This window comes from Bos indicus x Bos taurus, chromosome 10 (genome assembly GCF_003369695.1).
Source record: "Bos indicus x Bos taurus breed Angus x Brahman F1 hybrid chromosome 10, Bos_hybrid_MaternalHap_v2.0, whole genome shotgun sequence".
NCBI lineage: Eukaryota > Metazoa > Chordata > Mammalia > Artiodactyla > Bovidae > Bos > Bos indicus x Bos taurus.
In genome coordinates, this window is record NC_040085.1 from 18,713,956 (window position 1) to 18,729,652 (window position 15,697).

The 15,697-nt window shown below is 38.2% G+C and overlaps 1 gene segment (V, D, J or C); it reads right to left on the reverse strand.

The window, feature by feature from the left end:
- Nucleotides 1–14,883: 14,883 nt before the first annotated feature.
- On the reverse strand, nucleotides 14,884–15,405 carry LOC113899383. The segment is given in 2 exon segments: nucleotides 14,884–15,137; nucleotides 15,357–15,405. Coding segments are annotated over 2 exon segments (303 nt in total).
- Nucleotides 15,406–15,697: the final 292 nt, after the last annotated feature.

Here is a 15,697-nt window from a genome sequence, read left to right on the forward strand (position 1 = left end):
GGAAAAAAGTTTGGCTCACAACAAACCTTTACTTTGTCTACTCATGTTTCCCTGGTCATTAAATTTGGCAGATCCTGAAAAAGGGCTTGAAAAAGGCAAATAATATTAAAGATTTGAATTGAGGGGAACTAAAGATTAAACAAGTTGACATACACTGGTAATTATTTAGTAAAATTATTTGCCATCCTGTTTAAGATATAATTTTGTATAGCCTACAAAACTTTCTTGAAATCTACTGATTGGTCATTCATCTAGCCTATACTTACTTTTCCCCATCCAGAATCTACTGACTGTTTTAAAGCATTTACAGATCTTAGGCCTTCTGGGAGAAAAGCAATCTTATCCAAAATAATTAATGTATCTCTTTTGTTTTTTTTCACTGAGTTCCAGGGCTCTACTTAGATTTGTCAATAAATAAAATTACTGCAACATGAAATGATTTTAGAAAATCAGCCTATCTGAATTTCAGAGCCTATTCAGTGGTTTATGTTTAAATGAAATTATAACCAGAATAAAACATTATTCTTTTGAAATCTGATATTTATTTCATTTTCATATGAAAATCTGATATTTATTTTCATATCATTTCATTGATATTAATACAATTTTAGCAAAATATCATAACCTTATATATCAATTTTGCTGTACACTCTTAGGTTCTCATACATCGCTCTAAGAAATTTTATCACATGTATAAATTCTTGTCAGTTCAGTCAGTTCAGTTCATATCACCACTGAAATCATGACACAAAATTGTTTCATATCTCTAAAGAAATCCTCCTTGAATACCCTCCCCATCCCTGCAACTCTTTGTAACCCTGCTAACTACTCATCTCCTTTTCATCTTTATATTTTGTGCCTTTGAGAATGTTGTTTAAGCAAAATCACACTATGTAAGCATCATAATAATCCAATAAGTGTAATCATATACCATGTGACCTCTGAGATTGACTACTTTTTCATTCAGCATAACACCCTGAGATCTATCTAGGCTATTGTTATTTAGTCTCTAAGTCCTGTCTGACTCTTTTGTGACCCCATATACTGTAGCCCACCAGGGTCCTCTGTCTATGGAATTTTCCAGGCATGAATACTGGAGTGAGTTGCCTTTTCCTTCTCCAGGGGATCTTCTTGACCCAGAGATCAAACCCAAGTCTCCTGCTTGGCAGGTGGATTGTTTACCACTCAGCCACCAAGGAAGCCCTGTCTGGGCTTTTGCATGTATCAGTAGTCTGCTTCTTTTAATCACTACAGACTGTTACCATCTTATGTTGTTCTGATTTTGGATTTCTTTACCTTACAGTGGCAAGACAGTGATGAACTTTCAGGATAAAGTAGAAACCGTACTTTGAATTTTTAAATATGATCTTTTCCTGTGCTAGTAACATGTGGTATAATATTCCCTGGTGGTTCTGGGCAGCAGCAGTGAGCTGAGCTCCTGGCCAGCCCTGAGATCATGAGAGTAAACAACTGACACACTTACATTCACTCTGTACTCATACAACCATTCTGTTTTTTACTTTTAGTGTGTGTGTGTTAAGTTCCTGCCGTTGTGTCTGACTCTTTGAGATTGTATGGACTGTAGCCCACCAGGCTCCTCTGTCCATGGGATTCTCCAGGCAAGAATACTGGAGTGTGGTGCTGTGCCCTCCTCCAAGGGATCTTCCTGATCCAGGCATCTAACCTGCATCTCTTATGTCTCTGCTTTAGCAGGCAGATTCTTTATCCATTAAAGCCACCTTGGAAGCCCCACTTTCAGTACAGTACTCAATAAATTATATGAGATTTTCAACACTTTAATATAAAATAGACTTTGTGTTAGATGATTTCACCCAGCTGTAGGTTAATGTCAGTTTTGAGCACCTTTAAGGTAGACTGGGTTCAATTCAGTGGGTTAGGTATATTAAATGCATTTTCCATTTATGATCCTCTCAACTGAAAATGGTTTATTGAGACACAATTCTATCACAAGTTCAGAAAAATCTATAAATATTATGTCATTGTACAGATGTATTACAGTGAATTTATTTGTCTATTCACCCATTGAAGAACATCTGGCTGGTTTCCAGTTTTTGATCATCAGAAACAGAGCTGCTATGAATATTCAAGTACAGATTTTGAATGAATATAAGTTCTTCATTTTTCAAGCATTAATACCCAGGAGTGTGATTGCTGAGCTGTAAGGCAAGTGAATATTTAAGTTTAGGTGAAACTGCTGAACATTTTTCCAGAATGGCTGGACCATTCACCCACCAGCAATGTAAGTGATCCAATTTCTCTGCAGTTTTGCCAGAACTTGGCATTGTTAGCATTTTTAATTTTAGCCTGTGAGAAATGAGAAGTGTTATCACTTTGTGGCTTAATTTGCATTTCCCTAATTACTAATAATGCTAATCATCTCTTTATATTCTTATTTCATTACTAGATAGCTTTTTGGTAAAGGGTCAGTGTGCATCTTTTGTCCAGGTTTCATCTGGATTGTTTGCTTTCTTCCTGCTGAGTTCAGAGAGTTCATTGTATTCAGAATACAGTCTTTTGATGAAAATCTATTTACAAATATTTCCTGCCATTCTGTGGTTTATCTTTTTCCTTCTCTAAACATTTTTAATTTTGATGAAATCTGTCTTTTTTTTAGTGGATTGTGCTTTTGGTGTCATGTCAAAAGTCTTTTTGTCCAGATGTAGGTCATGAAGATATTTTCTTATGTTTTTCCTAAAAGATTTGTAATGTTACATTTTATACCTGGATGTATGGTTCATTTTGAGACTGTACTCAAATTTTTGTATAAATTGTGAGATTTAGGTCAAGTTTCAATTGTTTCCCAAGAATATCTAATTGTCCTAATCTCATTTGCTCATAAAACTATGTTACCGCTCTAGAATTGAAAGAGACACGTGTACCCCAATGTTCATCACAGCACTGTTTACAATAGCTAGGACACAGAAGCAACCTAGATGTCCATTGGCAGATGAATGGCTAAGAAAGTTGTGATACATATACACAATGGAGTATTTCTCATCCATTAAAAAGAACACATTTGAATCAGTTCTAATGAGGTGGATGAAACTGGAGCCTATTATACAGAGTGAAGTAAGTCATAAAGAAAAACACCAGTACAGTATATTAAGGCATATATATGGAATTTAGAAAGATGGCAACAATGACCCTATATGTGAGACAGCAAAAGAGACACAGATATAAAGAACAGACTTTTGGACTCTGTGGAGAAAGCGAGGGAGGGATGGTCTGAAAGAATAGCATTGAAACATGTATATTACCATATATGAAATGGATGACCAGTCCAAGTTCAACGCATGAAACAGGGCACTCAAAGCCAGTGCACTGGGACAACCCAGAGGGATGAGATGGGGGGGAAGTGGGATGGGGGTTCAGGATGAGGGACACATGTACACCCATGGCTGATTCATGTCAATGTATGGCAAAAACCACCACAATATTGTAAAGTAATTAGCCTCCAATTAAAATAAATTAATTAATTAAAAAAAAACACTTTGCTACTCTATTGAATTGTCTTTGCATTTTGTCAAAAAATAAGCTTTCCTGACCTTTGTGGATCCACTTCTATACAATGGCTCAGTAGCATAAACTTGTTAATGATACACTTTCATTCCCTTATGTAAGAGAGCCTGCAGAATAGTTCTCTTGTTTATTTCTTATATTTATAATTTGTATTTTTTCTTTTTTCCTTTGATAATTCTACCTAGGAATATATCAAGTTTATTAATTATTTTAACAAAATTAACTTTGTATTTCATGGTTATCTCCTTAGATTTCTTTGTATTTCACCAATTAAACATTTTATTTTTTACTTCTTTCAGTTTACGTTGGGTTTAATTTGCTTTCCTATCATCTTTTCTTGAAAGCCTTGATAGTAGTTTATCAATCTTTTTTCTTTAGTGATGTAAGTATTTAAAAAGATAAATTTCCTTCTATGTGTTATTTTAGCTGCATCTCATACATATTTAATGTGCTCTCACAACATTTACTTTCAAAATATCTTCTAGTGTCCATTGTAATTGTTTCTTTAACCTAGGTTGTTTTAAAGTTATAGGTTTTAAATATATACGAACTATTTGGGAGTTTCTAGAGATGTCTCTTTGCACTTAATTTTCCATATCATTTCCATTTTGGTCAATAAATAAATTCTATATAATGTCAGTTTTCCTAAATATATTAAGACTTTTTATGGAGAAACAAATTGTGTGTGTGTGTGTGTGTGTGTGTGTGTGTGTTTCATCTGCACAGCAGGGTGTGTCTGGAGCCTCGGCTGCAGATTTGGGTACAGGCTGCAGGTGCCTGGGGAGCACTGTGCTCTTGCTGCACAGAAGTAGGTGGCTGAGTCTCCAGACTGGGAAGTTGCGATGTGCAGTGAGAGCTGTTGGGCACTCTTATTGAGGGAAATCATGAATCTTCCCTCTTCCATTTCATTCACAACTGAGTGTATGTCTCCCAAGAATGCAGGGGCTTTACCAGGGTATTGCTGGTACCACAGGAAGCAGTTAATTGCACTCTTCTCACAACTACAGTTCAGAATGGAAATCTCTCTTTCCTGGACTCTCAAAGATCAAGGGCTCTGTTTCACCTGCTCTTGGTCACTTTTTTCCTTTTGTTGTCCATTCACTCCTGTTTAAACAAATAAAAGCCGTGAATTCCATAAAATATATTTATTTTTTAAGAATATCTGCATGAACTTGTTTGCAACCCAATTTTCCAAGTCCCCCTAATTAATGAAATATCCTAGATTTTCTCCTCCACAACTCACAGCTTAGTTGAAGTCACAGAAGTGAAAATGATGCTCCCAGTATCTTGTCCATTGTTTCTGGCACCAGTGATCAGTGACAACTCAAGTTCCTCTTCTCACTTAGCTAGAACTCTGACTTTAAACTAACACTTATTTTATTCTTTTAGTAGGTCCCACCCTTTCATAAGTGCTTTCCTTAAACCCATCGCTCTCAAAAGTACTACTTCTCATTTGGTGCTAATTTAGAATCACTGAAAATTAAATTCATTGGGAATCAGAAATGCCCCCTTTAAAAGCATAAAGAGCAGGTTAGAATTTCTCTCCGTCCCCTTCTTCCTTTTCCTCACACCTCCTAGAAGGTTAAAAATCATATATCAGGAGAGTTTGATGTTTTAATAGGAATAGGATTAGTTTACAATGGGAAAGAGAAGGCCTCCCACGAAATCACTAGATTAGCATTACAGGGTATTTCTTTTTTATTACAAATTCTAACTAAAGTCTATTTCGAATACACAAGGGCATAATGTATCATTCAAGCAAAGCTTATGGAGCAGAACATAAAGATACATAGTCCTTTTGCCGTGATGGCACTTAAATTTTAACATGATCGTTCAATGTTTCCACACTTTACATGATCCTAAGAATTAATTAAATATAATTAGATCAATTTCAATTTATATTTCTTCTAAAATATAAATCAGGCAAATAAAATGTTTCCAAGAATATGCATGGAGAAAATAAACTGAGAAGCACAGAATAATCTGTTCTGAAGGCTATTTTATCTCCAAATGGATATTGCAGAATGCAGAATATATGGGACCATGATCTTTCAGTAATGAAACGTTTTTGGAAGTTCTTATCCTGAATTACACCTTATCCTCACAGGCAAAGTACAAAAATGTGAAGAGTCAATGTGGGTTTTGATGACAACACATCAGGGGATAGAGACAGAAATTAAGGAGCTCATTTTTCTTAAGCACAAAGAAGAGTTTGTGGTCTCTGTATTTGATATCATCTCAGTTCAGTTCAGTTCAATCACTCAGTCGTGTCTGACTCTTTGCGATCCCATGAATCGCAGCACACCAGGCTTCCCTGTCTATCACCAACTCCCGGAGTTCACTCAGACTCACGTCCCTCGAGTCAGTGATGCCATCCATCCATCTCATCCTCTGTCGTCCCCTTCTCCTCTTGCCCCCAATCCCTCCCAGCATCAGAGTCTTTTCCAATGAGTCAACTCTTTGCCTGAGGTGGCCAAAATACTGGAGTTGCAGCTTTAGCATCATTCCTTCCAAAGAAATCCCAGGGCTGATCTCCTTCAGAATGAACTGGTTGGGTCTCCTTGCAGTCCAAGGGACTCTCAAGAGTCTCCTCCAACACCACAGTTCAAAAGCATCAATTCTTTGGCACTCAGCCTTCTTCACAGTCCAACTATCACATCCATACATGACCACTGGAAAAAACATAGCCTTGACTAGACGGACCTTTGTTGGCAAACTAATGTCTCTGCTTTTGAATATGCTATCTAGGTTGGTCATAACTTTCCTTCCAAGGAATAAGCATCATTTAACTTCATGGCTGCAGTCACCATCTTCAGTGATTTTGGAGCCCCCAAAAAAACAGTCTGTCATTGTTTCCACTGTTTCCCCATCTATTTCCCATGAAGTGATGGGACCGGATGCCATGATCTTCGTTTTCTGAATGTTGAGGTTTAAGCCAACTTTTTCACTCTCCACTTTCACTTTAATCAAGAGGCTTTTTAGTTCCTCTTCACTTTCTGCCATAAGGGTGGTGTCGTATCTTGGACACTGTCAAAGAAAAACATCACAGTTCAACAGAAGGCAATAATAACCATTCCCACTCCTCAATCTAATCCCATCTACTCCAGCTCTCTTAGGGGATTTTTTATTGTTTGTTGAATTATTAGTGTGTTTTCTCTTTCATTTATTCACTCATTCATGCATGTCTTCAATATATATTTACTCGTGCCTACTAAATGGTTGTACTTGGGTCTCATTCAAGAAAGAGACAGAAGTAGCAATCTTCAGCCTACCCACTCCCAATACTCAAGTACATTCAGATAAAAGCTACTAAATAGAAATGTGTTTCTATATGATGCATCCAAGAAAATGATAATGGACTCACTTCTGGGTTCAGTCAGAGAGTAGTTCTGATGGAGGATCTGCTTGAACTGGAACTTACACCACCACTAGATTTCTTAGTAAAGAATGGGGTAAGGGAATTCTGGCACTGATTAACTCAGTATGATTGGAGTTTGGGATGTATCTGGGTGGAAACATTATAAATTTATATTAGAGAAACTAATGTGGCCTTAATCTCAGAGGACAAAACATATTGTTTAAAGAAATATTAATTTTCAATGCCATATTTTTCAAATTGTTAAACTAAAATATACACAGATACTATTTAGGTAGATGGATGGATAGCTACATACATACAAGAATGGTGGATGTAAATTGAAGCAAACTTGGAGATAAAAATTTGATAGATATTTAAAGGAGTCTTTCTGGCTCCTTGAAGAATCTGTGTATGTGGGACAAAAGTTAAACGTCTCTGAAGCAGTGTTGCCCCTCTGTGGCCATAAAGAGATATTACTCTGAATGACTATACAGCTTCTTAAAAAGGGGAAAAGACAAGTTTCTTCAGTAAGTGGTGTTGACCATACTGAACACCTACAAGGAAAAGACCAAAAGTAGAGCATTTTCTCACAACATATACAAATATACACTCAAAATGGATTAAAGACTGACATGTAAGACCTGAAACCTTAAAACTCATAAGGACAGTATGTTCATTAATGTTTCTTTTTGTAATATTTTTTTTCTGTCTCAAAGGCAAGGGCAACAAAAGCAAAAATAAATAAATGAGACCTAATCAAACTAAAATCTAATGCACAGCAAAGAAACCATCAACAAAAATAAAAGGCAAACTACTGAATGGTAGTAGATATTTGCAATAAGGGGTTAATATCCAAATACATAAAGACATCATGTACCTCAATATCAAAAACACAGTCTGAATGAAGAATGGGCATAGGACCTGAGTAGCCATTTTTCCAAAGAGATAGCCAAGAGGTACACGAAAAATGCCCAAAGTCTCTAATATTCAGAAAAAGAGCAAATCTATGTCAATATGAGGTGTCACCTCACATCTATCAGTATGGCTATCATCAAAAAAAAAAGAAAAAAAAAAAACAAATGTGGTGAGGATGCAGAGGAGAGGAAACCCTAGTACACTGTTGCTGGGTTGGAAATTGCTGCAGCTACTATGCAAAACATTACAGATATTCCTCTCAAAACACTAAAAATATAACTACCATATAACCCAACAATTCCACTCCTGGGTATTTATCCAAAGAAAACAAAAACTCTTCCAAATTGTATCTGCACCCAAATGTTTATAGCAGCATTATTTACAATAACCAAGATCCAGAACCAAGCTAAGTGTTCATTCATAGATGAATGGATAGAGAAAATACTGATCTTTCATCTATCTATCTACACACACACACACACACACACACACATACCCCACAATAGAACATTAATCACATATAAAAAAGAATGTAATCGTGCCAAATGGAATAACATGGATAGATACAGAGTGTATGATATTTAGTGAAATAAGTCAGACAAAGAAAGACAAATACTGTGTGTTTTTACTTACATATGATATATAAAAGCAAAACAAAACAAAGGGACAAATAGAACAAAAACAGAATCACAGGAACAAATGGCAGACTGCCAGGTATTTCCCCACAAAAGATGAGTTTATTGGAGATCACCAAAGGACTGCAGTTCTGGATCAGCAGCCATGAGGAGCCACATGCAAGTCCCCACTGGAGAAGGAAAGGAAGTGCTTTTATAGAGAAGACATGGAAATTGGGAGGGTGATAGGAAACAGAATGCCTTTAACTTTCTATTGACTGCGTCCTGACCAGGGAATAAGGGGCTTCTTTCATCATCCCTTTGCCCTCTGTGATGTCCACAGGTCGGGAGAGCTCCCTCTCTTCTGCCAGCTCTATTTAATTGAGATTTTTGTGCATTAAATTTTTATACCTTATAGGACAGAGTCAGAAAGATATTTGATTCCAGGAGATGAGGAAGCCATGGTAGTAGAAGTAAGATGTTGGAGTGATTCAAGAAGGGGTCTTGAGCCATGGAATCCAAGTGGCTTCCAAAAGCTACAAAATGAAAGGAAACAGATTCTTCCTCAGAGAATCTGGAAGGAATCAACCCTGCCAAGACCTTGACTGTAGACAGAAAAACAGATTTTAGATTTCTTGCCTCCAGAACTATAAGAAATATTTTGTAAGTGATCAAGTTCATACTAAATATTGAGCAAATATTTTCTGTTCACATTGCTGCACTCGTAGGATGGGATACCAGTGCTTGCAGTTGCCTGTTGGGACACATCATGGTGAGACATACCTGAACATTCTTGAGACACCCAACCAAGCTGGATAATATATTTACTGGAGAGATTTCTCCCTTCTTTTAGTTGCTTTCAATGTTTAGTATTTTGGGTGGGAAATATTTATTTTAATTCTTTCTTATCAGCCATTCTTTTAGTTACAAGTTAGAGATTCTAGTGCAGAAGGAGATACAGATTGAGAAGGGAAAAGACCAAATCCTAAATCTGTAGGGCTGAAAAGTGTTTGTGGTTATAACTATACCAACGTAGGTAAGAAATACTAAGTACTGCAAATGCCCTGTGGTGGCCTCATGATGTGACTGGTGCCCTTTAATCTTCTATCGTGTTTTGTTCCTGAAGGAATATAAACCAGGTTGATGAGGTGGCCCCCAGGGTTCTTAAGATACCAATTCACGCTCTGTGGGAAAGTGGGAAAATTACTCCAAAGCGTGGAGTTGGCTCCCTCCTGGAGACTCAGGGCTGGGGGACTCTGCTCCACATCCACCCCTTGCACACCTAGTGAGAAAAGAGAAACTGTCACAGGCGAGGGTCACTTAACTCTTACTAAACCCTGAAAGTGTCCCCCTCAATCCCCATAGATGGTGAATAGGATAGAAAGTCTGCAGGACTTGTCAGCTTCTCTCTTTCCCTTAACAATACAGCAGCTGCTCAATCCTTCAGATTCCTCTGTGAGGCAGCCCCAACTCACAGGAAACCTGGGCAAACAAAGCCCCAGCACAGTGCCTGCTAGCCCCTTCGTGATGCTTCCTCTTCTTGTTGAGACATTTTCACTATAAGATACTTAACTAAACCCTAAGGGGGTGAGGGTCAAAAATCCTTGTGCAAATGTTCCTGATCCTGCAACCAATCAGCTCACCCAACAAATCCTGCTCATGCACTCACTTTGTGACAGGAAGCCTCGATCTCCCATCTTAACCAGTTCAGAAAGAACTGGAGAGGAGTGGAGAAGAGTGGCAAATAGAAAGGTCAATAGTTTAGGACTTGAGGGGCATTTTCTAAGAACTTTGTAAAAAAGGCTGACATGATTTGGAATTTGTGAAGGATTATAGGGAAGAGAAAACAAAAATTTAATTATCTGGCTGGCATGGATGCTGGAGATTCTTGCAAAATGAAATATTATTTCCCAGGAGTTCTCAGGATCCTTTTTTTTTTTCCTTTGGCATCTCTTATGCACTCACCTGTTGCTTCTGAAGGGTGCTCAAGAATCAACACAGCATTCATAGCAGTCTTGGCTGGAACATTTTGCAGTATTAAACAGCTTTACTTTTAAATTATACATATGTATTTTAGACTGAACCTACATAAAGAGTCTTATTATTTTTTGTCTCTTGATGAGCACTGAAAGTAGAATTGTAAATATTTTTATTTTTATTAAAACTAATAGCTTTATTTTTACTATTGTTAAAACTGATTTATGTCAAAGTATGGCAGAAACCACTACAATATTATAAAATAATTACCCTCCAATTAAAATAAATTAATTAATTTAAAAACATATAATTTAAATATATATTTTAAATAAAATTTGAGGTTTAAATACATTTTATTTGATCATTTTTTAAATTAGAGGATAATAGCTTTACATTGTTGTGTCCATTTCTGCCTTACAACAACACGAATCAGTCAATATTGTGTATGTATCCCTCCCTCTTGAGCCTCTTCCAATGATCTATTTCCTCATAGAGCACCAGTATGGGTGTTTATATTGCAGCTTCCAATTAATTATCTATTTTATACTAAATAGATTCTAAATGTTGGTTATTAATATTTGTATTCTGCTTTTTACCTCTAGTAGGTTATTTTAAAAGAAGTATTTTAAAACATATGAAAATCAACTCTGTGCTTTTTCTCAGACTCTATGAATAATAATGTTTCTGTGTATGTGGATTTCAAGGTAAAAAGGGTGGAAAATGAGAACCTGTTTATTTTCACTGAGGTAAAATTGAAGTGATCTGTAGGCGTGGGGATCAGATGGGCAGTTTAAGATTATTGCAAATGTTTACTAAAGGAATTGTGAGAAATAGTGTATAAAATATAGTTGATCAAGAATCAATCATTATTATTGTGCACACAGTGGGTATTAGAGAAATTAAATTAGAAGACAGAAAAGAGGAGAGGAGCAACCTGAGTGAGTCACTTTGAACTTTGCCAAAGCAATATGTTTAACCTAGAATGCCTGTTATAGGCCACCGCTATATAAAGAAAGCCTTTTTACCTTCATACTCTATATTGTCTAGACATACAGGAAGAGATAGGGAAGTTCACTAGAGGTAGGTATAGTTGCACCTCCACTTCAGGGGGCCGTTTAGAGCCAGTGATGTGGCTGTCAGGCAGGTCATTAACTGGCTCCAGTTCTTCCTGCAGCATCAGTGCTGAATCAGTGAGACCAGGACAGATCTGCCTATAATGAGACAGTGTCTCTATTCAGATTTCAATCAGAACTCTGTTTGTTCTATAGACACAGGAGCATGGAATATGATGTTACTGATTCCCTATGAAGAGCATTCCTAACATGAGAAGGGTAGTGGAAAACATGGCTACGCAGAATGGAAGTTGAGATCCATTTGGTGGAAGATCTCCCCTGAGAAGTTGGAAGGAATGTCAGAGGGTGCTGAGTCTTTATTACAGGGAAATCTGAGATTCAAAGGATCCCAATGTAAGCAAGTTCTAGTGACTATCAGGAAGAAATGTGTCCTTGACAATCACTGCACCTGGTGCTGAGCCTGTTCAAATGTATACCTCAGTGAGCTGTGAGGTACAGAAGCTCAGAGGAGTGAAATGGAGCTTTTATTAGAGGTGACATTTAAAGTTTCTGCAACATCACCTGGATGTCAATAACAGGAACAAATCCTTTCTTGGGTATTTCATGGTCTGTTTCCTCCCTGTACTTACCAGGGTTGAATTTCCTCCCATTGTAATCTGATAAGAGTGTTTTCAGGGTTTCCCATATTAAATTGTTGTTGTTGTTGTTCAGTTGCTAAGTTCTGTCCAACTCTTTGTGACCTCATGGACTGCAGCATGCCAGGCTTCCCTGTCCTTCAGTATCTCCCAGAATATGCTCAAACTCACGTCTCCTGGTAGCTCAACTGGTAAAGAATCCGCCTGCAATGCAGGAGATCCCATATGGATTCCTGGGTCAGGAAGATCCACTGGAGAAGGGATAGGTTACCCACTTCAGGATTCTTGGGCTTCCCTGGTGGCGCAGCTGGTAAAGAATCCACCTGCAAAATGGGAGACCTGGGTTCAATCCCTGGGTTGGGAAGATCCCCTGGAGATGGGAAAGACTACTCACTTCAGTATTCTGGTCTGGAGAATTCCATGGACTGTATAGTCCATGGGTTTGCTAAGATTTGGACACAGCTGAGTGACTTTCACTTACGTGTTCATTGAGTCGATGATGCCATCCAACTATATCATCCTCTGTCGCCATCTTCTCCTGCCCTTGATTTTTCCCAGATCAGGATCTTGATTTTTCCCAGATCACGAGGTCATTTGCAGAAATAAGAACAATAATACTAAGGAAAATTTGTTTTTCAATTCAATATAATATATTTATGTGTTCAGTTCAGTTCAGTTCAGTTCAGTCGCTCAGACGTGTCCGACTCTTTGCGACCCCATGAATCGCAGCACGGCAGGCCTCCCTGTCCATCACCAACTCCCGGAGTTTACTGAGACTCACGTCCATCGAGTCAGTGATGCCATCCAGCCATCTCATCCTCTGTCGTCCCCTTCTCCTCCTGCACTCAATCCCTCCCAGCATCAGAGTCTTTTCCAATGAGTCAACTCTTCGCATGAGGTGGCCAAAGCACTGGAGTTTCAGCTTTAGCATCATTCCTTCCAAAGAAATCCGAGGGCTGATCTCCTTCAGAATGGACTGGTTGGATCTCCCTTCTCCAATTTGCCTACATGTAGTAACATAAGACATGCTAATATAAGTCAATGTTATATGTTATTATATCTCAGTAGTGAAGATATAGGATTCAATGGGAGGGTATGTCTTAGGTAGAAAAGAAAATAACATCACCCACAAAGGGATAAATGAACTTGCTATAATCTTTGCAGGATACGTTTAGAATATTTTGGGTTGAATGAGGAATTACTGCATCATATTAGCAAGAAGCGTGGTGTTAGAGAAGATTCTTGAGAGTCCCTTGGATTGCAAAGAGATCAAACCAGTCAATCCTAAAGGAAAGTAACCCTGAATATTCACTGGAAGGACTGATACTGAAGCTGAAACTTCAATACTTTGGCTACTTGGTGAGAAAAGCCAACTCATTGGCTCCAAAGACCCTGATGCTTGGAAAGATTGAAGGCAAAAGAAGAAGACAGCAGCAGAGGTTGAGGCAGTTGGATGGTATCACCAACTCAGCAGACACGAATTTGAGCAAACTCCAAAAGATAGTGGGAGATAGAGGATCCTGCAGTCCATTGGATCACAAAGAGTCAGACATGACTTAGTGACTGAACAGCAACAACAACATTATCAAGAAGCATAGTTTTGCTATGGTCTTTATTCAAAAGCTGTTAAAGAGCACAGATGGATGCCAAGTTAACAAAGAGGATACTTCAGCAGCTTTATACTATCTTAACTAACTGGGAATATCTTTCCCAGAATGTGCTTCCCGTATTTTTCTGGGTTAGGGTTGGCCACAAAAGAAATTTGTGTGACATTTGGAAGGTCGTTGTGATGAAGCAGCCACAGTTTTTATGTTCTGGAGTTGGGGCAGGGCTCCAGGGACTATGGTTACTCACTCATGTTGCTGCTGATCTGATAGCCCATCTTATCATTGATTCACAACCCTTCCACTTCCCACCAAACCTCATCCTCATCTTCTCTTTGTCTTGGACCAAGTAGGTATGTTAGCATGATGCCAAATGACACCCACTTCTCCTAAGGTCACTCACTACTGTGGAACTGAAGGAGGTGAGACATAGACAAGTTTTAGTGTGTCTATGTGGGTTCCATTACCCTCATGGTTCTACTATGTCCTTATGAGTCACAGTTTGTCTATGCTTCAGTCTCTCCCTAACTTTGCTCTAGCTGATTAACAATGAATTCAGTCTCAACACCAGATACGAAGATAACAGCTTTGTACACACTCTTCCACCAGATCTAGCAATTGCCTGAGTTCTAATCTTCATCACTAATCTCTTATTTGATACCACTGGAGATCTGCTTCTCTGATTGTACCTTAAGTGACACAAGTCTAAGAAGAAAGGACTAAGGAAATAATTTTCATGATGATTCCAGATAACTAGACCCAGGTTTGGGATATGAGTGTAGTTTAGTGAAATTGTCACTTTACATTATTATAGAAAAAGTTTACAACTTAAGCCAAGGTTACACATGCTCTGCATGATTGATTTAAAGTCAAGAATTCAAGAGGAGGATATTAGTAGAAAGTCACTCAGGACACCTGCTTCCAAATTACATAGAAGAAGCTTTTATTTAGAATCAAATCTTATGATCCAGATCACAAATTAAGGAACCACAGGACTACTATTTCTTGTCTGGGGTCTGCAGCTGTACATTTCGACCTGGGTCCCACAGCAGGGAGGCTCTCTCTTATTGACCTCTGGGGTTTTTGTTCAGCTTTTCCTATTACTTCAAGCACTGTGCATTCCCAGAGAGCACAGAAGTATTTTCCAGAATGTTCCAGCTTTAAGGATTAAATGGTGAGGTTGATGAACTTCTGTGCTTTCTGAAAGTTTACAGAGTAGTGGCCATCCCTTTCATTCCCGTCTTCTGAATACTGATGAGTGAGGTAAGTCATCTCTCCACTGGGAAGCTGCTTGTACCAACATTTCCAGTAGGTGTACACGTTCCAACTTGTTTCATACCTATAGTTCAGGATAACTATGTTCTGCACTTGACTGGTTATGTCTGGCTGATATTGAGTAACTTTCTGGGCCACACCAAATCCTGTGGAAAAAAAGAAGAAAACAGAGCTGAAATAGTAAACAAAATAATGTATAAATTCAACTAATTTTGGACCCAAATATTTACAAACCATACTGAAATCATAAGATGCTTGCTTTTCCCCAATCCTCCTTTCCTCCCCAAGTCCCTGTGAAGCACCACATACCTGTGTGCTGACCTTTAACCCTGAACACTCGCACCCATGTTTGGAAACATCCCTACCAGAGAAGGTGAAGGCCAGGAACACCCAGAGCAGACTGGAGAGATGCATGAGGCATGGATTCGCCTACACAAATGTGCTAAGTTCTGCCTCAAGCTGAGAGTTCAGTGTCTTTGAGTACCTGGCAGCACATATACATAGTAACTGGTTCCTGTGTGACTCATCTCAAACAGGAAGTAGGGTGTCATGTTCATCGACCACATGGTCTGTGTACAGATAAAGACTGGCTCACCACACACCTTTACTTTGTCTACTTTTCTTTCCCTGGTCATTAAGTTTGGCAGATCCTGAAAAGGGGCGTGAAGAAAGCAATTAATATTAAAGGTTTGAAGTGAAAGAAACT